General features: G+C 38.5%; 2 protein-coding genes and 1 long non-coding RNA gene across 4 annotated transcripts; all 3 read right to left on the bottom strand.

Moving 5' to 3' along the window:
- Positions 1 to 4,208: 4,208 nt before the first annotated feature.
- On the bottom strand, positions 4,209 to 6,289 carry LOC307150461 (uncharacterized protein). Of its 2 annotated transcripts, none has more exons than XM_079857733.1 (6): positions 5,980 to 6,289; positions 5,783 to 5,905; positions 5,573 to 5,691; positions 5,316 to 5,463; positions 5,120 to 5,238; positions 4,209 to 4,916 (listed from the first exon to the last, which is right to left on the bottom strand). In XM_079857733.1, the coding sequence occupies exons 1-6, from the start codon at positions 6,215 to 6,217 to the stop codon at positions 4,299 to 4,301; spliced, it is 1,365 nt and encodes a 454-aa protein (XP_079713859.1). In that variant the 5' UTR covers positions 6,218 to 6,289; the 3' UTR covers positions 4,209 to 4,298. The 2 variants fall into 2 exon arrangements, with proteins under 2 accessions (XP_079713859.1, XP_079713860.1); XM_079857734.1 differs by having other exon boundaries at positions 4,434 to 4,608.
- An 11,967-nt stretch (positions 6,290 to 18,256) lies between these two features.
- On the bottom strand, positions 18,257 to 18,792 carry LOC307150717. Its single transcript, XR_013819770.1, has 3 exons — positions 18,673 to 18,792; positions 18,486 to 18,604; positions 18,257 to 18,368 (listed from the first exon to the last, which is right to left on the bottom strand). It is a non-coding gene; the product is annotated as an uncharacterized lncRNA (long non-coding RNA).
- A 1,262-nt stretch (positions 18,793 to 20,054) lies between these two features.
- Positions 20,055 to 25,569, bottom strand: LOC307150645 (uncharacterized protein). Its single transcript, XM_079858029.1, has 4 exons — positions 25,172 to 25,569; positions 23,424 to 24,323; positions 23,181 to 23,288; positions 20,055 to 23,065 (listed from the first exon to the last, which is right to left on the bottom strand). The coding sequence occupies exons 2-4, from the start codon at positions 24,286 to 24,288 to the stop codon at positions 21,411 to 21,413; spliced, it is 2,628 nt and encodes an 875-aa protein (XP_079714155.1). The 5' UTR covers positions 24,289 to 24,323; positions 25,172 to 25,569; the 3' UTR covers positions 20,055 to 21,410.
- Between the last annotated feature and the right edge of the window lie 1,291 nt (positions 25,570 to 26,860).

The raw sequence follows: 26,860 nt of genomic DNA, 5'->3' as shown, positions 1-26,860 counted from the left end.
CTTTCTGTTGCTATCCCTCTGCAAAACTGCAGCATTAACTAAGCGAGTTGTGAAGCTAGGTCTAACGTGACTTTGCTTACAGATTGGCGTGAAATCGTGCTCTCACAACAACCACGCTGTTATCTAAAAAAGGCCAATATCACGCTAAGGTTGCCTTCAAGTAAGCAAAACGATGCTTTGAAAACATCTGGTTTTCTGGAAGGGCAAGGGGGTAGCAACAGGACAAAAGTACAGAGACTGACAGGTCCGATGGAAGGGCTAACATTAATGTTATGATAGTAAGTTATTAAAATACGGGATATTTTACAGGAAAATTTGTCCACATAACTTACTGGACCCTGGTTTCCCTATTTAACGTATCCCCGTAAATTCCACATCCTTTTCGGGATTTTAACATCTTTTTTCTTTCTCCCAACTCTGCTTCTCCTCGTTGACTTGCTGTATGTTTACATTCGCGAGGCCATCAACATGGCCGCCACGCTAAGTATGACGTCACGACGCCCAAGCCCTATTCTGCGACGAAGAGAAGAGGAGAACTGTTATACATACAACCGGCGTAGCGTCATAGAACGTCTCTGAAAAGGTTCACGCCCACTTTTAGGGGAAAACAATCCGGCGAGCGCCATACACAGTATCAGATTGAGGACGTGTACTACTAACCCTTACAAACATGTAATTTGTATTTAAACATTTTGTTTAATTTTGCTACCCCTATTATGTATTTGCATTTAATTACATTTTTCCACACAGTATTTTGTATTTTTATTTTTATTTAAATACAATTTCCATGTATTTATGCCCATCTCTGCCTGCCATAATCATCATCAATATCTTGCTGTTATGGAAATATCATGTATTACGGATGATGCTATCGAAAGTTAAATCAGGCTAGTTGTATGGCTGGACAGAAAAATGCACTCAGTAGCTACTCTAAATATAAAGACATAATATTATACATTTAAAGATGTTTACTTCTTAAAACCGAAGTAAAATCATTCACTGGCTACCTGGTGACTCGATGAGGTACGAGTAAAATACACGGGTAATACACTTCTGGCCAATGGGTGGGGTTGTTAGACCAATTTGACGCTGGTAGAATGAAAGGGACATGTTTTTAAGTTGCCCAAATTAAGTTTATAAATGTATCGTTCACGCTCTATGGAAAGCAGGGTGGACATATAATTACTCGACATATTTCATCTAAGTGATTTCTGAAGTTATACACGTCTGCCGGCTGTGTACGGACGTTGTTTTGTGCCGCTATTTTGTATTGAAGTCTATGGGAAGTCTGGCTTGTTTTCCCCTAAAAAGGGGCGGTTACGAAATTGACAGTTAAGTTCCCGGATGTGCCGGTTGTAGAGACTGAAGAGAATTCAAACAGCGCGCGTTCACTCAACCGTCGTCATGTGAAGTCAGAGGGTGGGGGAGGGTGCATTGTTTTAATTGAGTAAACAATTTTCTGAAATTTAAACTCGCGACTGACACCTGTGGCCAAAAAAAGGAACTGCTCTTCCTTTATGCTCGCTCTCGCAGCGCGCTCGTACGTGCACACTTCACAAGTCATCCGCTGCAAAGAAGTCAACATTATGTTTACAGAGGTAAGAACAGTCAAATACATATATTGTTTGAGAAACTAAGTTTGTTTGCAATATATATGACACAACATGAACGCGCTTGACGTCACATCCGCAGACAGCGCGCGAAAAATCCGAGCCGACAGAAAATAGGAAAAATAGGATACAGGCTGTATACGGTGCACCCGCTGTGAGCTGACAAGGTGTCCGTATGCTCATCAGGAGATGTTTGAGTCATAAATGGTCAAATAAAAAGGCTATTGTTACGTTTATTTTGGGGAAAAAGTTGCATGTAGCCTCTTTAATCAATTTCTTATTTGTGTTAAATATTAAAAAATATTGTTTTTAATTAAGTAATATTTATGTTTTTTTAAACAGATCAGTTAGTTATCCATTCTCAGATATTGTGATGGAAATATAATTAGCTAAGTGTATTTTAAATAAATAATTGGTTAGTCAAATACTAAATTATTTTAGCGAAAAACTTCAAACTTAAATATAACTGTAAATTTCAGACAAAATTAATTGTTGGATTTTTAGTCAATTATTTTGGTATGTTCAACTCAAACTATCAAGTAAATGATATTCAGAGATTTTATTAAGTTAATAAAGTTGATTATTACTGTGATATTTACTAAGCACTGAATTATTTTTTAGAGTGTATGCATAAGAATCACTTCGACATTTAGGAAAGTTTTATGTTTGTAGGTTAAGAATAGAACTGTTGTATACTAGTGCTGTGATAAAGTTTAGAGAAATTGTCACAAATGAAAATGAAATCTGGTGATGCAGGATTTAAAATGAAAACTATTGATATGTGAAATATGCAACTGTATCTTGTAGAATACATTCTAATAAATCATTTTGAAATTAAAATGTGTGCTTGTGTGTATAGTTTAAATGTTGTGTTTCATCTAAGGTTGATTACAGTATATAACCATGATTGACTAGGCGTAGGCTCCACTTAGAACAAGATAAGAACAAGCGCATGAGTGAAGTACAGCCATATACTGATTGGTAAACGGCACTGTGTTTTATACATGTCCATGCTGGACATTCATAAATTAGCATTATTTTCCTATGTTTTTACATCATGAAAATCTATATGGCTTTAGTTGTATGTAGGACATATATGACGTAATATGATTAAAAATACATTAATATTATCCAATTTATATAGGCCTATGTGGTTTTTGCAGCATATTATGTCCCTTACAATATTCTGTTGGAACATACAAGAATCACAGGTGTTTTTATGGGTATCCAGGAAAATAATATCTTTGTTTACAGTAAAAGTGCAGTAATTGCATGGCTCACATATTTGAACAAACTAGAGCTCTTACACCCTTGTCATTCTTATTCTTAGTTGTTTTCCTCCTTTTATAGATGTTGTATTTGAGAAAGCTGTGTAAACAATTAGGACATTTGCATTCAGTGTGTATTGCTAAACCAGCAGATATCAATTTGGGGCTAATTGAAATTTTAACAAATAACAGAATTGTGTTTGGAAAAATGGTACACAAAAGTTCATGTGATTTTTGTAAAACCAAGAGAGCAGTTTTGAGAGCAGTTGAGTTTGGAGAACTGTCAAATTGATAGAGGACAAAATATGTAACAGATATAATTTACAAGAGGATGACTAAGGACCATCAACTCACCATTTAAACTGCCGTCAATCATTTTATCACAGTTAAAATCCTCCACATTCAATTAAATTTTATTTCCTACCATTTCTGAGAGAAATAGCACATTGATCTGCCAGTAGGTTTCTATGTAGAACTCATGCATTTGCAATTTGTACAATGATGCATTTAAAAGTTAATGACCAAATGGAATCACAAAAGTTCACAATGCTGTTGCAGATTAAATATGTGGATAACATTGAATAAATATCTTGCTAAATACTGAACACTGTGTTTGTAGTTCTAATCCTCATCCAACACAATAGATTGTGGGCAATATAAGCCATCAAGGTGATGATACACAGGGCAACTTTTTGAGCAATGTTGCTGGGCAATCAAACTTTCCCATTGAAAATGGGCAATAAATATATATCTGGATAATTTAGATCGGTCGTGGGCCCTGTGTCTATCTGGTTGCCCGTTGACGGCAACATTGCCCAGCAATATTGCCCAAAAAGTTGCCCTGTGTATCATCACCTTTAGAGTGTGCATGCCATGGATCCACACTTCAGATTTTATGTGGAAAAAGTAGACCATGGCATCTTTTGAAATATTTCACCATATGATTTGGGACACACTAATTAAAACAAGTAGTATATGTGAAATGATGTTTTATACAAATTATGTTTTATACAAAACTCATTGTATTAATGTCTCCGCTATCTGGGTATAGATTTTTAGAGCATAGGAGAACACCTAGGAGTCACACAGCAGAACATGCATGACAGTTTAAGCTTTTGGGGAACTCAACTGGGGTCCTGCAGGAGGAACGACACCGCAATTAGGGAACCAGTAAGTCATTCAAAAAGCACTTTGACAGAATGTTGCTCAGTTTGTCCCACAGTTCTAGTCTTAAATTGAAGGACAAGACTGTAAAAATTAACTTAGGCATAACCAGTTGAGGGAAGAAAAAATAAAATAAAAAAATAAATAAAGCAGCAACCATTAGAAGCTCATGAAGTTTTATTAAGCACTACACAAGTCATTGAAGTCCATCCAGTATCAATTGCCACTTTGGTATACCTCAAATTACTCATCTCATTCATTGTTTGCGAGACCAGTTGTTAGAGGATGACCAAGCAGGAGAAGACACAGGTTTGTGGCTGCGAGGAGGAAAGACTGGATCCTGAGGATACTGGGGCATGAATGGGTATTGCACACCAGGAGGCACAAAAGGTTGAGGGGCATACAACTTTGGGTACAGGGGAGGATAACCTGCAAACTGCTCAAACCAGACAGCAGAGGTCGTGGAAGGTGTAGTGGTTGCTTCAACTGGGCTCTTGAAGGGGTACATATAGGGAGGAAACTTCAGATACCTGGACTGTTGAGGCCTCAGTGCTACAGGGGAACCTCTAGAATTAAAGTAATATGGATCAAACATTGACATAGGATACATTTGATTAAACATTTGTTGGTTAGGGTCTTGAAGAGGAGTAGTTGTTGGCACAGTGGGAGGTATAGGTCGTACACCAGGTCGACCATGAGAATTTGGAGGATACCACCAGGGTCTTCCAATTGGGAAAGGGTAAAACGTTTGTTGACTGTCAGTTGGGTCCTGGACCGGAACAATGATTGTTGGGGCCAGAGTTGGTTGTGTCACAGGACAAGAAAGAGTTACTTCCCGGTCACAGTACATGAAATGGAGCTGTATATCAGTATCCTGAGGAAGACATGAACCATCACCTAGCATTTATATACAGTAGTTAACGTTTGAAGTGGATCAAAACCTTTCAAAGTTATACATGAATTTTAAACAATAGCCGCTCTTGTCTCTTAGGACAACTTTGATTAACTTTTTTGATCCAATTCAAATGTTGACTGTAACTGTAGTTGAATCAGACAAGGGCACTCAGTTATTCGTACCTTAATTTCCCAACAGCTTCCTGTAAATGGCGCAGTGACAACCAGTGAACCATCAACAGTCTCCAATGTGAATGAACATTTTGAATATGCTAGAAGCAGAGGCTGCCATGATCCATCAACTAAGAGGAAAGAGAAAAACAAATAAAACAGAGCTCACTCACCTCTTAGATTAAACTCAAAGAATTATGTGACTTGCCTTGAACTTTAACATTATCTGCTCTGCCGGCAAGTGAGATAATCATGCCAGAAGGGAGGCAGGACACTTTAGGGAGGGGAGGACTCACAGGGCAAGACATTTGCACTGGAGACCCCATTACAAAGAGTGGCAGAACATAACGTCCACCCTGTTAGGAGATTTGGGTAGAAAAAAAAAAAATTCTCATGCAAGGCCCACTTTTCACTTGGTTGAAGCAGAGCTACAGTGCACTTGTCATCTTTAGCATGCAGACTAACCTGTTGTCTGACATGACAGCCCTGGTATGGAGCATCAAGAGAAACATCTCTGCGTGCCCGCTTCAGTGAGAAACCACAGCTGGCTGGCATCTCAGACAAAGGCACTGGTGACTCAACTCCTGATAAAGAAATGTTATAAGGATTTAAAAAAAACATTAAATAAATAAAAAAAAAAAAAAAAAAAAAAAACACACCTCCAAAACAACTTACCTCGATCAACCAGAAAGTGTGGCATCCTTATTTGTCCTGGAATGTGCAAGGTCATTGAATCATTTCCACAGTGCACAAAGGGACCCAGACGTCGTAGCTTAGCTTTAGCAAGCTGGAAACGCTCTTAAAACCAATTCAAGTTAAGTTGTACTTCCCATTTAAAAGTGGGTCCCACTTTAAATTAGATATCAAATTACCTTTTTCATTTGACCGGTATTCATCAGACTGTTCTGCTGACCTCAGTCCAGATATTTCCATTTCTTTATCAGATACTACACCTTGAGCACCAAATAAAAGTTTGCCAAAATGAATGGTATTTTCAGAGACTGCTCTGTGAGCAGTCCCAGTTTCAGAAAAGGACTCAGGACTAGCCCTTAAAGATGTCAACATGGTTACAGAGATTGTGAAAAGTAAGATGCCCTTTGTCCAAGGCATGGTGAATTTGTTGTACTACTCAACAGAACACCAAAAGGGAAAAACAACAACTGAAAGCTACTAAATAACTCTTGTCTATAAACATTGACAAGCTTATTGAGACATAATGTGCTATTTGTACTCACTTTCGAATCATTCGCTGATACAGATTGACCAATCAAATCTATTCCTCAATCAGCTTGTTTTTCACCTGTGCCTCATTAAGCTTACAGTTAACACAAGGGCTGAATTTGGAATAGCATACTAGCAAATACTGCAGAGTAGTATGTGTGTGCTATTGACAATTCAGTCAAGTGATGCCAAAATTCAGAACATGTGGTGTCTTTGTTGATAAGACTCAATAAGTTACAATAAGGTACAATAATCACTTTATTTATTATAATGCAGGATTCAGGGGTGTCACAGTACATAGGCAACAATACAAATTGTATCGTATGATACAAATAACATACAAATTGTTGTCATGTGTTAATATATACAGAGTCAAACAGATAGAGTGTTTAAAAAAATTATTCATTAATGTATTTTATCCATTCCACTCCAGTTAAATAGTATAGATTATTGTGTCCATTGCCTATTTAAAAAACATGGGCCTATAAATCCGCAGTAAAAAAAGAAAATAAGAATCACATTGCTTAAATAGTATAGATTATTGTGTCCACTGTCTATGAAAAAAATAAATAAAATCTGCTATTTTGCATGTTGAAAGTGCTAAACTAAAAGACTGATGTCACCTCCACTTGCTGGTATCTCTCTCCCACACTTTTCTAATGGTCCCCGCGCCCAGTTCTTCAAAAGTAACCTGATCTGATTTCGGTTATCGTATTGGTTCAGATCTTGAAAATGGGTTTTTCAAAAGAAAAAAGGGGGTTCTGAAATCGGATAAGATCACAAAATCCAATCTTTTGATCTGGATCAAATCATCATTGTGTTCAAAAAATTTTTTTAGTAAGATTGGGATAGCTTTGATCCCCCCAAAAATCAATTTTCCTGATCCCAGCAGAAGGGATTTCAGGAACAAAAATGTAATAAAACTTCAAAACTGGTCAAAAATTATGATGTAATATATACGCATAATTATATTTTTCTTTTGCTCTTGATTAGCTTAACCGTTAAAAGTAATAAAGTAGAAGTAGAAATTAGGCTTAACCCTTTAAATATAGTAAATTAAAAAATAAAATTAGATTTTGGCGGCATAAAATAATCCCTCAAACAGCTGTCAATATCAAACAAAAACAATATATGTAATTTTCAGTGTTTTTTAATATATTAATATAACATAAACTACATTGGCACAATCATACATGAACCAGTCAAAAGTAGTTTCTAATAGTTGCATCCCTTATTGAATATATATTTCTACGGCAACTCTAAACTAAAGGGTCATGGTGATGGAAGGAAAAATATGAGATGGGAGGAAAAATTATTTTTAATGATTTTGCGTTCTCTCGAAAACATTTTGTGTTCCCCCAAGAACCTTTTCATTCACTCTCAAAACTTTTGAATTCTTTGCAAATGAATGCAAATTCTCTTGGAGAATGCAAAAGCATTCAAATATATAATTTTTCTACCATTTATTCTTTTCCATCATCATGTCGCTGTCACGTAGCCTAGAAGTCTAGACGCACTCTAGCGGCAGCAACATTTATTTTGCAGCCAGGGTAGTCTAGCAACTCTCCGTTGACTTTCGAGCTGTAAAAACCTAAATTAGGTCAGGCCAATCACATCGTGTATAGAGTAGGTGGGACGGGCTTAACATAATGACGACAGAGTTGCGACGGTTCCCTGCTACTTGAAAACAAAGAATGGCTGCTGCTGCTGGCGAACAGTCTTTCGAATCGACTTTGGCTGCGACTCTGGAGGACTTGGAGTTAAGTTTTTCTTTGAGAAAAGAGCAAAGAACGGCACTTAAGTCATTCTTAAAAAGGAAGATGTGTTCGTAGTTTTGCCGGCCAGATTCAAAAGTTGAATCTATCAACTAACGTTAGCTCCGCTGTTGGGAAAACGCTCTGGTTGGTTGAAGTGCTCCTATTGCGTGCAGAGTGAATTTGAAAGACAGGCGTTTATCCCGCCCCTCGGATTGAGCCGTGTCTATTGTGAGTTGCACAATAAGATGTTAGGTCTGGCTTGCCAGGCTAGCTGTCACGATCACCAGCTGGAATGCCCTTGATAGCCACCAGAGGGCACTCTACCTCAGACTAATGCCACTCAATCAAGGACTATATTTCCCATAACTCATTGCCTGGTCTCATCCTCCATGATTGTCTTCAGCTGTGTCTCATTAGCTCATTACCTCTGCCTATATAAGCCTGGTTATCGCAGTCATTATGAAGTATTGCCTACTGTCATATTGCATTTTTGAGTGTTCTTTTGGTTTCAATTAAAGACTTGTGCCCAACTTTTCCACAGTCCTCTTCATTCGTTTAAAGAAGACTTATTTAGTAAGGGTTTTGATCCTATAATCTCCAAGAGGAAAAGAACAAATTTTAGTGATCTTCAAACCCATCTGGCACCACTCTGCGTGTTGACCACAAGGCTATCAGAAACAACCATTCTGCAACGATTTTGTAAATATTAGAACCTAATTTTTTAAGAAACATGGGGGAAACAGAATTCAACGGCAAACAATCCAGGTGTTGGAATCTGTTCCCCCACCCATATGATATGTGTTGATGTAGTGACTTAAAAGACATTGATTCTATTCTGTATTTGGATGGAGCTTAACCAGTATCAGTTTAAAGATTTTTTTTTTTTTTTACAGTTTTGCCTTTTATCATGTTATAGCAGTATGTAGGAAGGAAGCAAAGTGGGAGAGACCGAGATAGGGTGACGGGATCATAAAAAGTTCATGAGCCGGGACTCAAACTCGGGTCACTCGAAACATAAAAGCACCAGATGTCAGCGCACTGCCCACAAGGCTATCGTCCAACCTATCCTGCACCAGTTTTGTAAATATTAGAACCTCACTGTGTAAGAAACATGGGGGTAACAGAATCTGATGGCAAACAGTCCAGCTGTCAGAATCCATTCCCCCACCCCCATAATGAGAGGTGTTGATGAATGTAGCGAATGTAAGAGTAAATGCAAATATATATTACAAGTTTGTGTCTGTCATTGTATTTCTGTGAATGGCATTTTACACATTTGTGACTAGGTTACTTGTCTGCAGCTTCAAATTCAGAATACAGGTTTGTGACTATTGTCTGCGAGTGCAAATTTCAACATTCAACTTCAGATTTTTATTTTACATGTTTTCACATTGGAGCTGTGAGCGTAAATGTTCACGTACAAGTACGAATATTGTACAAGTTCTCAAATTCACATCTACGTGCTCTCGAGTTTTGCTACTCTTTTACCTTCATAAAGGACAGTCAACCTAAATATGTAAAGGATTCAACCTGTTCCGGAGAGATTTACGGATAACTTGGGGACACATCGTGTCCTTTGAGGCTCCAGAGTAGATCAACTACTCGACCTGGTTTGCCTCTCTAGCGACGTAGGCACTCTCAGAAGAGTCTTCTTCATGTTCACATGTTACATTTTTGGCTTTGTGGGTTTTAGCCTTTTTTTTTTTTACTTGGACAGTCACGCTTGATATGTCCTTCTTTCCCACACTTGTAACATCTCCATGAACCGGATCTGTCAGCTCTCACTGACTTGGAGTTAGCCTGCATATCATCGCAAACTTGTGTTGACATTGCTGACACGCATCCGAACGCAGCACCACTGGACATAACACCGCCGGACATAGCACCGCCATAGTTACCATCAGCAGACGCTCACTTTTGTTCTTAATTTATTAATGCTTGCTGAACAAACTGTAGCGTTAAACTGTCAAACTTAGTTTCCAGTGCAGTGACAATTGTAGCACAGCTTGGTGGCAAGCTACCCAGCAGTGTTACAACCTGGTCCTCCTCTTCAATCACCGCACCTATTGTTCCTAGCTGGTCATACCGCTACTGCATAAGACTACAGAAAGAATACAAACAACCCCATTTCCGTTTCCGGCGGCGGAGTAATACCGTACCTCACAGCACATCCAATACAAGTCAATGGAGTTGGACAAAAACTACGATAAAACCTGTTGGAAAGCATCTTTTGCAGCGATTTTTGTGTGAGCATATCAGTGAACACCCCTGACCACTCGGTGAGTTTCACGTCTTTGTAAACGAAAGTTTAATGCGTTTTAGGAAGGATTGTTCCAGTGCACCTATGCAGCCATTGTGGAGGTGGGGGGGGTGCTACCACAGAAACCGAAAATTCTCGGGCCAGCAGCATGTGTCCAAATTTCAATGTTAACCATTCTATTTCATCAGAAACAATCTGAAAACAGGGCTTTAAGTGTAAAATACTTGGCTAGTGTTACATGATCCCGCTCTTATTCATGCAAATGCTTTTAAACCATTCATGCGCGATAAGACAAAAAAGAACGCGCTGCCTATGAATGTCCTGACTGTGTGACACACAGAAAGACTCGCGCTAATATCGTGCGTGCGCACAAAACAGCATGGCAGAATATGCTCTCTTTCGAGCTTGGACGAACAATAACACACACAATTATGCCTAAATGTCTTTTTGTCGAGTATCTTCATAACATAAGAGTAGTCTTATGATGAAGGTGAAGAGTTGTGACTCGTGAGAGAATGAAGCGCGTGTCAGATCCGCGTCTCTGTCAACAGCGGCTGGTCTTAAAGGGACAGTACACAGTAGCCACAGTTCTTTAGGCAGATTATCACTAATCTGTGTGTGCATTTATTTTCCTTGAGAACCAAGCAAGTTGACTCATGAAACCATTTGTATATCGCAATATTGACCTCAATTATCGCAATATGACATTTTCCCCAAATCGTGCAGCCCTGGTCCAATCCATTTAGTTTTTCTCATATTTACACAACCAGGACTTCGTCAGATAGCGTCAAATCCATGCTATCTGTAACACGCAATCAGAGTGGCATTTTAGGCTAAGCGTATACTATCATTCATCATGTTCATCATGTTACACTTTACAGTGTTAGTTAAATTAATTCGATTTTACATACAGTATAATTTGGTAGCAGAACCAAACATTTTTTTGGATGGTTTTCAGAACCATTTTTTGGTATCTACTTTATTTTGCAATGTGGAAATAAGCTCTTATGTGCGAGACTTACGATTCATGAGCCGCAACAGGAAAAAAACTGGAAGAGTAACAAACTGCAGTAAACGGTAAAACTATTTATGCCACAAGCCAGTATGTTTATGATTATAATGAAATTAAAATATGATAATTAAAAGTTTGCAATTTAAAGCAGCATAATGGACTGTTTTTGTACAGTTAATGTACAATATCTTATTGCAGTCAGTAACAATCCAAATCAAATGCAAATAACAAGCATGCAAAACAAAGGAACAGAGAAATAATAAGGTAGATGCACCATTGTTTGAAACTGTGCTAAAGAAGTCATGTAAGTGTGTCAGGTGGTTCATCGCAAGACTTCTGTATAGGATGCACCTTTGTTTTCTCTCTAATGAGGAAGCATCAGTTAGACTACTGAGAAGTGCACATGCAAAACCAAAATGGACATTTACCAATCAGTGGGCATTTTCAAACTACAACGGGTGTTTTTCAAAAAAATTTCACCATAACTGCTAAACTCATGAAGGCCCATCAGTAAACCAAGCACCCAGTGGATTAGAGCAAATTGGGTAAAGCGTTTGAAAATGCCACACTGTTTGTTGATTGGCTCGATTCGAATAAAATTTCTCTCTGATTGAAAGGGGTGGTTTATTCCTTTTCTAATCCAATTGAGAGAACATGAAAACACTTGATCGGATTGAAAATTGAAACTGAAAGGGCTGCACATTTGCAATGATGCAGAAATAGCGTAATGACGTATGACGTCATTACGTCCTGCTGAATAAAGAGTCATCAGTTGTGGTCAGAATTAATGGCACCCCTGGTAAATATGATCAAAAATGGCTGTTTATCCTTTTGATCTTTCATTAAATTTTTTTTCCAAAATCTAACCTTTCATTGAAGTAAAAGAATTGAAAGTGTGGGGGAAATCACATTATGAAATGTTTTTCTTCAAAACACATTGGCCACAAATATTGGCACCCTTTTATTAAATACTTTTTGCAATCTCCTTTTGCCAAGATAACAGCTCTGAGTCTTCTCAATGCCTGAAGAGTTTGGAGAACATCTGACAAGAGATCAGAGACCATTCCTCCATACAGAATCTCTCCAGATCCTGCAGATTCCCAGATCCATGTTGGTGCTTCTCCTCTTCAGTTCAACCCACTCATTTTCTATAGGGTTCAGCTCAGGGAACTGCGGGACAGCCATGGCAGAAGCTTGACACATTTTTGTGTTGATTTTGAGTTTTTTTTTTTTTTTTTTGGATCATTGTCCTGATTGAAGATCCAACCACGGCCTATTATAAGATTTCTAGCAGAAGCCGTCAGGTTTTGATTTTTTATCTGTTGATATTTGATAGAATCCACGATGCCATGTATCTGAACAAGATGTCCAGCACCTCAAGCACAAAAATAGGCCCACAACATTAAAGATCCAACGGTATATTAAATTGTACACATGGGGTACTTTTTATCCTTGTGTGCACCAAACCCATCTAGCGTGTTTTTAAGCTCTTTTTTTAGTTTCATCTGACCACAGAACCCTGTACCGTTTGAAGTTCCAGTCGTGTCCGTCAACTGAATTTGCTGGAGTTTGTTTTTGGAGGAGCGGGGAGGATTTTTCTTGAAACCCTCCCAAACAACATGTGGGGATGTAGTGGTTGTTTGATTTTTTTTTATTTTGGTAGGCTTCTGACCCCAAGACTCAACTAATCTCTGCAATTCTCCATCTGTGATCCTTGGAGAGTCTTTGGCCACTCAAACTTTCCTCCTCACCGTGCATTAAGACAATATAGACACACGTCCTCTTCCTGGCAGATTCGTAACATCTTTAGTTGATTGGAACTTCTTAATTATTGCCCTGATGCAAAATGGGGATTTCCAATTCTTTAGCTATTTTCCTACAGCCACTTTCTATTTTGTGAAGCTCAACAATCTTTTGATGCACATGAGAACTATATTCTTTGGTTTTACTCATTGTGATGGATGATTAAAGGAATTTGGCCTTTGTGTTTCCTCATATTTAAACTCCTGTGAAACAAGAAGTCATAGCTAGACAATTTCATGTTCCTAGTCACCCTGGTGTGCTAAAAAAAAGGTAAATATTAATGGGAGTATACTTCAGAGATATTTTACTCATAAAAAAATCTAGGGATTCCAATAATTGTGGCCAAGGTGTTTTGGAGAAAAACATTTATTTCATAATGTGATTTTCCCCCCACTTTCAAATCTTTTACTTCAATGACCACAACTGTAAATGAGTGTCCCGTCATTCTAAAATTCTCCTTTCACTCAGCGTCTGTGAAGTGGAGCAGGAAAACATCCTACCAGTCCTTGTTCTTTCGGATTCTCATCCACAGTCACATTTTTACTGCGTGATAATATAAGCAGCACGGCGCAATGGTTCATATATTCATTGTCTCCAAATTATGACCAGAAATGGATAAATATTAAGTTTGCTGCTTGAAACAAATAAAGAACTAATGTAGGAGAATGTTTATTATGCGCAAACAGCGGGAAACTATATCCGTGCAGTGTGCGCATGTCAAAAAATCTATTCTGATTTGAAGCTTTTGACATAAACGCACACATCAACCCGATAACTTGTTTAGCGTTCATGTAAACACTACATTCAGAATCATTAATCGGAATGAATTTAGTCCGATTGAAACAAAAGCCATTTTCAGTTCAATTCCACTTGCTGCGTCCCAATTTACCTACTAATATTATGCCCTAAAAGTTTTTGTAGCAGAAGAGTAGGCAAGCTTTGGGACATAGCCTACTATTTTGCCATAATTGTGTTTTTAACAGAGAGTTACATGCTTAGTTACATGCATCCTGTCATCATCGTTTACAGTTTTTTACAATTGCTAATAAGCATTTACCAATACTTAAAGTACTTTGTCCCAAGATGTTTTTGATACATTTTGGACACAGAAGGACCACCTCTTGTCGAGGAGCATTCAAGTGGGACTTATGGAGGGATATATAAAAGATTTTCAAATAAATATGGTACGTAACATGATTCGTTTGGAAGCGAGGGTTTACAGATCACAATGCAAGTGGGAGAAGCCTCATGTTATGGTCGTCACGATTGCAGATGTCTGTTTTTGAGCCATCGGGTGTTTACATTACACTACATTACTGTACATTACGTGAGAACAGTAAGCTATATTTAGGTTTGTACGTTAGCATGGACTCACTAAATTAATGATAGTTATGACTGTATGACAACCAGAAAATAAACGTTTTCGTCTTCATTGCTGAAAACACACTGGTGCTGTGGAGTGATGGAGGGTCTCATCCATGGCACCATTTCCAGGATTCAGCTCTGGGCTCCTCATCCTCAGAGATGATGATATAACAGTCTGCAGAAATTTCAGAATCCTACAAAAATGCACAAAACATAATAAAAAACAGACATGGTGTTAACAGCACAATGTCATTTGATTTCTGTTTTACAATAAAATGGATAACGTATGTTTAGTTACTTTATGTAGATTTGTTTATCATGTGATATAAGCAGTGTTGACAACAGTAAATTCTCCTACACAATAGGACACATATAGGGGAACGCGGGGTTAAATGTAACACGGACCTTTTACATAGTAGTCAGGGTCAAGCAGGTTGTGTTTCCGTCTCTTTTTCTCTCGCTGCCAGAAGGTCTCCAGCGGATTTGTGGAAAGTTTTGATAAGATTTCGTGAAGATACTGGACAAAGAGTGTTTTGACACTATGCAAGTAAATTTTTTCATCATACTTTTTTTTCGGTTTCTGAGTTGGGTGTGTACGTCACCAAATCTAACTTTATAGTACCTTAATCACTGTCTTGTTGGCTAAAACAGCAACCGTTTTGAAACATATCAGCAACTGTTAGCTAGGCTTAAAATATTTTTTACACAGCGGGGTTAGTTGTAGCACAGTGTTACAACTAAGCCGCCAAGTGTACAACGACAATGAATGAAAACAGGGAGCCACACAACTTTTCAGGTTTGAGTATTTATTTATATATTTATTTTGCCACATTTAACTTTGTTGGACTTTCACAAACAATGTTGGAATTTAAATGTCAAAGTATGATTTTTTTTGTTAACTGTTTAACACATTGATCACTAGTTTATTTATTAAAAAGCCTGTTTTTCATGCAATAAACCATTTAAAACCCTCGTTTTTATTATTATTAGGCTACTGTTATTATTAATAATAATAATTTTGCATGCAGCTGCCACACAAATATAATTCAATAGCAATTACAATATTTGATGATTTTATTTATTTATTTATTGCAAAACTGTGCAGCCCTTTCATATATCTCTATCCATGATGATCCATAGGATGATTGGATGAGGGATGTATGTATGGATATCTATCTATACAGATGTGCAAACAATATCAAACTATACAGATAAAATAGTACTGAATTATGTGTTACATGGGGTAAGTTGTAACATTTGCACTTCTGTTACTTTCAGTGCAACTGTACGAAAATGGTAGGTCCTAGAAAAAAACTTTAAGTGTTCATTTGTTGCAGAGATGAGTATGTTGCTTGAGTAAAGAAAAAACAAAGATTAAATCTAACTTAATTATTAATAATTGAGCCAAAACCAAAATGTGTTAGGTTGTGCCCCGCGCTCCCCTACATCACTCACTAATACAGTGTCTAATTCATGTTGTGATATGCTCATCTGCGATACTTATCGACAGTTTTCATGTCAGATGTTAATAGGCAATTAAAATAAGCATCTTTAAGATATGGTTTCTGTAAATCCAATTTAGAGACGTACGTGTGCTTATGTGTTAGTTATACAGCAAAATCACAACTATACTATATACTATCTAACGTCTTTACACCTTCAACAGTTCACCACATGCGCACAAGGAACCGTGTTTACTCACATTTTACTCACCCGCGTCGCTGATCTCCGCAATGTTTGATAATGACGTATCCTCTCCCGTGGCCTCCTGGGATAGAAAAGTATCGATCTACGAGCTCTTCATAGTCTGGGCAGCAGCAGTAAGCCATTCAGGAACTTCTTGCCTACTCTTTTATGAGTACTGAGGTTTTGGACATACTACTTTCACATACTGTTTTCTACTATATAGTAGGAATATTCGGACGCACTATTAGTATACGCAAGTCTGAATCTTGCGATAATTAGTACGTCACCCAGGTAACTCTCGCCTACTCTTTTATGGATACTAAGGATTCGGACAGGATCTGCTCGCCTACTGCGAAGTATGCGGTTTCGGACGCAGCCTAAGTCCTAATGTTCCAAATCTTAAATGTAGTATAAAGCCTCTACTTGTGCAACAACAGCTCAGTTACTGAAATATTGAAACAAATTAAACTAAGTAGAGGATCACTGAAATATTAAGAAAAGGTGTAAGGGGGAAAGCAAAGATGCAGTCAAGCACACATTCTTCATCTCCCCCATCGCTTCTTTGTTCTGATCCAATTACTCCTCTCCTCCAACTATTCCTCTCCCAGACATTTATTCTCTCTGCTTCTGAGTTGTTTGGCATCCACATTGAACAAAACCATGAGTCCCTTTCTTCGTATATCCAAGTAATGGAAAGAACTTCACTTTACTATGCCTCCATCTGAGATTGGATCCAGCCATTTCTTAATATTTCAGTGATCTACTTAATATTTGTAATATTTCAGTAATTGAGCTGCTGTTGCACAAGTAGAGGCTTTATAAGATTTGGAACATTAGGTCTTAACTTCTATCATGCTGGGTTTAAGCATTTGTAAATTTGCAATAAAAAAAACAACTTGTAAACCAGTTTAAGGAAGGGAACAAAAACACAATTAGTGTCATGAAAATTTTATTAGGCTTTTAACCCTGAAAAAAATAAATAAAGTCAGAGTCTCTTCCAGTATCAATTGCAGCTTCAATTACTTATCTCATTCATTGTTTGCGAGACCAGTAGATAGATTTTGACCGAGCAGGAGAAAAGGCTGGATGCTGAGGATGCTGGGGCATGAATGGGTATTGAACACCAGGAGGCACAAAAGGTTGAGGGCCATACAACTTTGGGTACAAGGGAGGATAACCTGCAAACTGCTCAAACTGGGCAGCAGTGGTTGTGGAAGGTGTAGTTGCTGCTTCAACTGGTCTCTTGAAGTGGGGATAGTGGGGATGGAACATCGGGTGCCTGAACTGTTGACACTGAGGTGCTGCGAACTGATCAAACTGGGCAGCAGTGGTCGTGGAAGGTGTAGTTGCTTCAACTGGTCTCTCGAAGTGGTACTGATAGGGATGAAACATCGGGTACCTGGGCTTTTGAAGTTGTGGTGCTGCAGGGGAACCTCTAGAATTAAAGTAATATGGATAAAACTTTGACATGGGATCCATTTGAAGGAACATTTGTTGGTTAGGGTCTTGAAGAGGAGTAGTAGTTGTTGGCACAGTGGGAGGTACAGGTCTTACACCAGGGCGACCATGAAAATATGGAGGATACCCCCAGGGGCTTCCAATTGGGAAAGGGTAAAATATTTGTTGACTGTCAGTTGGGTCCTGGACCGGATCAATGGTTGTTGGTGCCAGCGTTGGTTGTGTCACAGGACAAGAAAGAGTCACTTCCCGGTCACCATACATCAAAGGTAGCTGCATATCAGTATCCTGAGGAAGACATGAACCATCACCTAGCATACACAGTTGAATCAGATAAGGGCACTCGGTTATTTATACCTTCATTTCCCAACAGCTTCCTGTGAATGGCGCAGTGACAACCAGTGAACCATCAACAGTCTCCAATGTGAATGAACATTTAGAATACACTAGAAGCAGAGGCTGCCATGATCCATCAACTAAGAGGAAAGAGAAAAACAAATAAAACAAAGCTCACTCACCTTTTAGATTAAACTCAAAATTAAGTGACTTGCCTTGAACTTTAACATTATCTGCTCTGACAGCAAGTGAGATCATCATGCCAGAAGGGAGGCAGGACATTTTAGGGAGGGGAGGACTCACAGGGCAAGACATTTGCACTGGAGACCCCATTACAAAGAGAGGCAGAACATAACGTCCACCCTGTTAGGAGATTTGGGTAGAAAAAAATAAAAAAACCATTCATTCATGCATGGCCCACTTTTCACTTGTTTGGAGCAGAGCTACAGTGCACTTGTCATCTTTAGCATGCAGACTAACCTGTTGTCTGACATGACAGCCCTGGTATGGAGCATCAAGAGAAACATCTCTGCGTGCCCGCTTCAGTGAGAAACCACAGCTGGCTGGCATCTCAGACAAAGGCACTGGTGACTCAACTCCTGATAAAGAAATGTTAGAATGATATATAAAAAAAATAAATAAAAAAAACACCTCCAAAACAACTTACCTCGATCAACCAGAAAGTGTGGCATCCTTATTTGTCCTGGAATGCGCAAGGTCATTGAATCATTTCCACAGTGCACAAAGGGACCCAGACGTCGTAGCTTAGCTTTAGCAAGCTGGAACCGCTCTTAAAAATAATTAAAGTTAAGTTGTACTTCCCATTTAAAAGTAGGTCCACTTTAAATTAGATCTCAAATTACCTTCTTTATTTGACCGGTATTCATCAGACTGTTCTGCTGACCTCAGTCCAGATATTTCCATTTCTTTATCAGATACTACACCTTGAGCACCAAATAAAAGTTTACCAAAATGGACGGTATTTTCAGAGACTGCTCTGTGAGCAGTCCCAGTTTCAGAAAAGGACTCAGGACTAGCCCTTAAAGACATCAACATGGTCACAGACATCATGAAAAATAAGATGCCCTTTGTCCAAGGCATGGTGAGTTTCTTGTACTACTCAACAAAACCAGTAACTGAAAGACTCTTGACTATAAACATTGACAAGCTTATTGAGACATACTATGCTATTTGTACTCACTTTTGAATCATTCACTAATACAGGCTGACCAATCAAATCTATTCCTCAGTCAGCTTGTTGTTTTCACCTGTGCCTCATTAAGATGACAGTTAACACAAGGGATGAATTTAGAATAGTATACTAGCAAATACTGCAGAGTAGTATGTGTGTGCTATTGACAATTCAGTCAAGTGATGCCAAAATTCAGTTGATAAGACTCAAAAAGTTACAATAAGGTACAATAATCACTTTAGTTATTATAATGCAAGATTCAGAAGTGTCACAGTACATAGGCAACAATACAAATTTTATGATAAAAAATAACAAACAAATTTTAGTCATGTGTCTGGGACACGTGAATATACATACAGAGTCAAACAGAGAGAGAGCTTTTAAAAATGATTCACTAATGGACTTTATCCATTACACTTTTGTTTAATAGTATACATTTTTGTGTCCATTGTCTATTTAAAAATCTAAAAATAAATCTGCAGTCAAAATTAATATAAGAATCACATTACTTGAATACTATAGATTATTGTTTCCATTTAAAAAAAATATGAATCTGCTATTTTGCATGTGGAAAGTGCTAAACTAAAAGACTGACGTCACCTCCACTCGCTATGCTGGTGCAGTCATCTCACAGTGACCCTTGGGATGGCCGTATCTCTCTCCCACACTTTTCTAATGGTCCCTGCATCCAGTTATTCAAAAGTAACCTGTATTTCAGTTATCGTATTGGTTCAAATCTTGAAAATGGATTGTTCAAAAGAATACAGGGGGTTCTGGAATCGGATTAGATCTCAAAATCCAATCTTGGTTTTGATCTGGATCAAATCGCGAGTTTGTGTTGTTAATTTATTTTTTTTGTAAGATTAGGATAGCTTTTAAAAATCAGAATTATCCTGATCTCAGTAGAAGGGTGGATTTCAGGAATAAAAATAATAAAACTTTAAAACTCATCAAACATTTGTATCATGTAATATATACACATTTATATTTTTATTAATATACTAACATCAAAACTGTGATGTGTTCTCTGTTGATCTGATAACAAATTCAGCAGTAGATATATAACCTCCTAAAACCCAGAAATAAAAGTTTTTTGAAGTTATAATTTTTTCATGCCATTACATTTTTATATGAAACAAAAAATTTGTTTGTGTGATATTTTATTCATATGTTATGCTATGTCCACTATAGTTGACAGTTGTTTAACAAATAAAATTACATGTATAGGCAAAAACAATGTTTCAGGTTTTAGGATTTTTTTAACCAATCTTTGTATAAAGATGATTCTCAACTATGTTATGAAAGATATAATGGAATGAATTTATATGCCATTTTACTTTTTTCAATATGTGGATAAAATGGCCATAAATATGTAGTTCCATTCAATACAACGTATCTATCTAATTTGCATATTAATGTGTACTTGGGGCAACATATAATAAAAAAAGAAGTAACAACTAAGACACTTCGGGTAAGGCCCTTGAAGGCAGCAAGGCTAGGATAGGGCGAGGTACTCGAGGGAAAAGTTTCAAACTAGCTGAGCTCACGTAGAGGTCAAAGCCCAGCTAAACAGACAGGACCCGTGCTTGTAGAGCAGGGACGTCCAAGCTGTAACATCTGGCAAAGGTGGACAGTGAAGAATCCAGCCAGCCGCCGCACAGATGTCGCCAATGGATACTCCGTTTGACCATGCCCAGGAGGAGGCCATGCCTCTATTGGAGTTGGCCCTCATAAATGTACCCTAGAAAAAAACATGTTAATGACATATTTTAAGATATGTCAGTGCAAGTTGCTTTCAGTTAAAACAGCTCAAACTTGCATTTTAGTCTGGGACTTGTCTTAAGCCTTTTCTGTGAAACCGGGGGCTGGTGTCCTTGTTGATAGGACACAATAAGTTACAATAAGGTACAATAATCCCTTTATTTATTATAATGCAGTTTATAAAAACAGGATTCAGAGGCAGCACAGTACATACATTAACCACATTTAAGTTGTATGTATGGGACACAGTAATATACATACACAGACAAAGAGAGAGAGAGTTTTTAAAAATGAGTAATTATACATTTTTAATGTATTTTATCCATTAAACTCCAGTCAATGAGAATATAAGAATCACATTACTTAAATAGTATAGATTATTGTGTCCATTGTCTATTTAAAAACATTATTTTGCATGTGAAAAGTGCTAAAGTGCTAAACTTCTTAGTAGTTCAAAGACTAGTGACGTCATCTTCACTCGCTATGGTGCAGTCATCTTCCACAGTGACTCTTGGGATGACCGTATCTCTCTCCCACACTTTCCTAATGGTCTCTGGAGTCAAGGAAGCCAGGGGCTCAATCACAGACACTTCAGTATGTTGTACTGCAGTCCCAAGATGCTCAGGGGAGTTAGAACTCGAGCCAGTATCTAAAGCCCACCTATAGGCTTTGCTAGCTGGGGTGGTCGGGGACACAACATTTTCGAAGAGTGGTCCACCCGACCCCTCATTTTGGGTCCAGGGGGGTGAAGAAGGGGAGAAAAGGTTACCTACACCAAACAAGTGGGCATGATGGAGAGCGTTGTCAATGCTATGATGGAGGTTGATGGGTGAAGGGGGATGAAGGTCAAACTCAATAAGTGAGAGAATGCACTCGTGTTCTTGCCATTCTACACCGCTAGTCCACAGAGGAGAGGCATGGTGGTCAGAACTGCTGTTAAACAGGACACCTCCGCCAATAACTCCCATATTTTCATGCACTGTCATGATTGAGGTCGCTGGAGTTACATGGTTTCGGATCACCGACTGGCTGACAGACTGGCTGACATTTGCACACGACTGCCTGTGACCTTTCCAGTTATTTGGCAACAGTTCAGCCCAGTTCTTATCCGGTCTCCACCAATACCCCATTTGTAACCTGTCCAACAGCCTGTTCCTGTGTTTCCCCTTCCCTCCTCTCTTTGCAGTCTGCTTACTTCCTTGTGGTCTCCAGAACACCCTAGATCCCAGTAGTAGAAGAGAGAAACTCCAGGCCAGCTCAAACAGTCTTGCTGAGAGTTGCCCGAACCACCAGCCCCACCCAAATCTGCGCCAGTCACCAAGTAACCCATAAAGCCAGAGGAAACTATAGATTTGCAGAGCGCAGGAGAACATCCCAAGGAGGGCGCACAGCAACAGTACGCGCCTGACACTGTTTTCTAAACTTTTCGGAGCACTCCACCTTGGTAGAGCGGACCTGTGGGAGATGCAGAGATGCTTTAGACACTGGAAAAAGATTCCTAAACAAAGCAGTAATCCCCAGCAAATAGTAAATGTCTGTAACATTAATGGCAGTGCTGGCAACAAGGTTTTGGATAGAAGGTCAGCCAACAGGAGGGAGATACAGTGCAGTGCTGCCAGTCCCCCAGTAACTGAAAGCAGTTGAGGAGATGTTTCTTCCCTCAAAGCAAAAAGTGCCAAGGTGGCTTGGGCCCAGAGCAGTAAGGGAATTGGTAAGTTATACAAAGCAGTGAGGGCAGGGCGAGGCAGAATGTTTCTGGTACCGTACGGGTCAATTATGAGCTGTACAAATCGAAGCAGACCTGTTAGCAGAAGCAGGGTGTTAGCAAGAGTGAATGTCTTGCAAAAGGGGTGGAGCATATTAGTCCCACCGATCACTCCAAAAGTTGCAGCAACCGCTACCAACAGGAACAGTGCAGCTGAGCCAAACACATGGACCTCCCAAGCAAAGGTTAGTGTCCGTTTTAAATCCTCCCACTGTAGGCGGGTCACATTGCCACCGGTGGAGACCACGCATGGGCCTAGTATGCATGTACCTACGACACTAGATAAATCACTCTCTGTTAATGGTCCAAACAAACGTCCAAACCATTCTGGCTTTTCGTAATCTATAATGAAAATGGAGAACATTTTAGTTAGAACACTCAACAAGTTGTTTTACTCTAATAAACGCGTGTAAAAGTTGTCTACAGTTTTAGTGACAATGGCAATATTTATGACTACCTTTGTTTTTTGAGTTTGTGGCTTTGTTTTTTGCCTGCAAAACAGATGTAGTTGTGGATGATGACCCCACAGGTAAATCAGAGGTAGTCCCTTCATGACTCTCCATACCTAAAATTCATACAAATAATCACTGTTTCTTTCCTTGATTTGCTTACATTCTTGCTCAGTTTTTTTTTTTATTATTCAGTACTGACATTGCAATGTTCTTTTTTTAAAACAGAAGAAACAGAAAAAAATACTCACCAGTGTTTAATGGAGGTGTGGCTGCAGGCAGATGGCTGGTGACATAACGTTCCTCTCCCACCATGAGATTCTCAAAGGACCCTTGGATGGAGCCAGACTGCGTCACAAGCGTGCCATTGTGTCCTGATGTTTCAGGCTTTGTGATGGAACTTAAAATCTGTCTGAATGCAATATACTTTGTATCTTGAGAAGTCTTCCAGTTTTCTTTGTTGTTCACCTCTACATTTTTATTAAATGTCTCTAAATACATATTGACTGGAGAGTTTTCAGTAGTGTTTTTCTCTGTAATTGGTTTGATGGTTGTCAACAAAGGGTGGTCTTTGTTTATTCTGTCATTATTAATGTGGGTGTGTGTAGTCAACTGAACAACCGCTGTGGACGTGGCTTCATCAGGGGCACTGCTATTGTTTGCTAAAATGATATCTTCATCTTCACCATCGTTATCATCATCATCAATATACTTGGTTAGTTTTAGTGGAATTGGAGGGGAATGTGGAGCACCTAACTCTTCCACCTCATAATCTTGTTTCTCGACTCTGTCTGGAACGAACACGTCCATCTCCAGTGGACCACTAGAGGGCATCATAACCTCAAGGCTCTGCTGAAGTCCACTTCCTTCCCCAGAGCCATCATTTATGCTAAAGTTGGGCCAAAGAGGTAAAAGCAAGTCTTTGGAAAACCTATTGTCAACTCTTTCCTCATTCCAGCTTGAGTGATGTGTTGCGGGTAGAGTTTTTGAAAAGCCATCAATTGCCTGAATGCTCAGGTTGTTTTGGTTTAAGGGTTGTGTTGAGTTAGCGCCAAGGGAAGTGACAGGTTTCTGGAGAAGAGGCAGTCCAAAGATTAGAGTGAGGAGCCAAGCCATTTCCAAAGGCCGTCAAGCAAAAACGGTGCCAGGAGCTGAATCGAGACAGAACAGGATATACATGAATTAAAAAGACTTTTAGAAGCTATACGCTTTTCAAAGTGAAAGTGAATAGCATTCCCCAAATCAAAACCTGGATAAATGTACAGTATATTAATATAGGATGTACATACGGGATATGAAAAAAAGTGAAAAATAATGTAAAGGTTGAAAGTTTGGTCCAAATTTAGGTCCCAACCAGGGACTACAGTCAGTTACAATCATATTTGGCTATCACTTTTTACTTTTTTTTTTACCAAACAGGTGCTTCTTACAGCTTCTGCATTGTGCCATTTGTCAATTTATATCCAATTTTACAATGTATGTAAATAACTTTATTTTACAATAACTTTTGATTTGTTTATAGCATACAACATTTGCAAAAACAACTTCATAGCATTCTTGAGTGAACAGCATTCTCAAGTGAACTTGACCTGCTAAGAGTGATGAACCAATAATTTAAAAGGTTTACTTAAATTAAATAGGTTTAGGTGTGTAAGCTGTTACTGAAATTGACAAATTACCTTTAAAAATATAGTGCCATCCTATATATCGTTTATATATTAAAATATAAAACATATAACTGTAATGATGACTTAAGTGTGCAACAAACAGCAATATACAACATTATATATACAAAATAGAAAAGGTAACATCATCAAAAACTAGATTCAACCATTCATATTTTTTTATTCCTATTGTTTTGATACAGTAAATATTTGTTTAAATGTTTGCGTAAATGTCTATCTTTCCAGCTTACTGTTATGCAAAATTGACTACAAAGATGTGTTAGAATTAAAACAGAAACTCCAAATATGTCTCACAGAAGCCTTTGAACACTTACCTGAAGTTCCTGAGGTCAGCCGTAAAGTGAATATTACAGTTCTTTTCAGTATTTCTCAGATGTGAATCACTTTGAGGTATTACTGGTGCTGTCGTCATTGAATGTTGTCTTCTTAAAACTGCATCTGCGTGCTGATGCTTATAGAGCAGCCTGCCTGACGTTTCACTGTAATCTTGCTGCCATCTGGTTGATGCCCTGCTGAACTTACACCTTTGAACAGGGTTCTGATCCCCAATCCTAACAACAAATGCTACAAACCTCAGGAGCTTTGAAATGTCAGTTTAAATTGAAGTAAAATGGTGTCAATTCAAGTCATAAAATATATATTTGTAGTCTTTAAAAAATATAGGCACCTTACTCTTTCAATGTTGTGTCTCTGTTCCTTATCACAGATGTGTAAAGGTAATCTCTTCAATATAAGGGATTTCAGTAACACCATTAGTTCACTAAACCAGTCTGTTCCTACATGACAAAGCATACTGAAGACAAACACAACAAGAAAAATCCCATCACACAGCTGACATAATATATTTACCATGAAATATTATTCTGTCACACCTAATAGTTATTTTTAAATTCAAATCACTAGTGCCGGTTCCCCTTTGCCAGTTCGACAATGTTAGGCTAATACCCATCACTACTTGGTTTTTGATACTAACCTGCCATGTGAGGCTTAACGTGTTACTTACAGCAGAGAAAACATGGTGGATTTAACCAGATCTTTGAATGTATGCCAAACACTCACACACAAAACTACACAGAGAAGAGGGATTTTACCTTCTTAAAACATTAAAATATTTTTTAATTAATGTACATTATTTTACATAATACTGTATGGCAAAAATAATATTGAAGTAAAACCAATAATGCTATGAGTATATTATTCTTTTGTAGGTTCAAAGAGGTTCTACACAAATTGTATGCAAATAAAAACACATATATATATATACACTCACCTAAAGGATTATTAGGAACACCATACTAATACTGTGTTTGACCCCCTTTCGCCTTCAGAACTGCCTTAATTCTACGTGGCATTGATTCAACAAGGTGCTGAAAGCATTCTTTAGAAAGGTTGGCCCATATTGATAGGATTGCATCTTGCAGTTGATGGAGATTTGTGGGATGCACATCCAGGGCACGAAGCTCCCGTTCCACCACATCCCAAAGATGCTCTATTGGGTTGAGATATGGTGACTGTGGGGGCCATTTTAGTACAGTGAACTCATTGTCATGTACAAGAAACCAATTTGAAATGATTCGAGCTTTGTGACATGGTGCATTATCCTGCTGGAAGTAGCCATCAGAGGATGGGTACATGGTGGTCATAAAGGGATGGACATGGTCAGAAACAATGCTCAGGTAGGCCGTGGCATTTAAATGATGCCCAATTGGCACTAAGGGGCCTAAAGTGTGCCAAGAAAACATCCTCCACACCATTACACCACCACCACCAGCCTGCACAGTGGTAACAAGGCATGATGGATCCATGTTCTCATTCTGTTTACGCCAAATTCTGACTCTACCATCTGAATGTCTCAACAGAAATCGAGACTCATCAGACCAGGCAACATTTTTCCAGTCTTCAACTGTCCAATTTTGGTGAGCTCATGCAAATTGTATAGCCTCTTTTTCCTATTTGTAGTGGAGATGAGTGGTACCCGGTGGGGTCTTCTGCTGTTGTAGCCC

The sequence above is a fragment of the Squalius cephalus genome, assembly GCF_949319135.1.
Source record: "Squalius cephalus genome assembly, chromosome: 22".
NCBI classification, from domain to species: domain Eukaryota; kingdom Metazoa; phylum Chordata; class Actinopteri; order Cypriniformes; family Leuciscidae; genus Squalius; species Squalius cephalus.
Note: the sequence above shows the minus strand (reverse complement) of the source record. Positions and strands in the feature narration are given on the sequence as shown.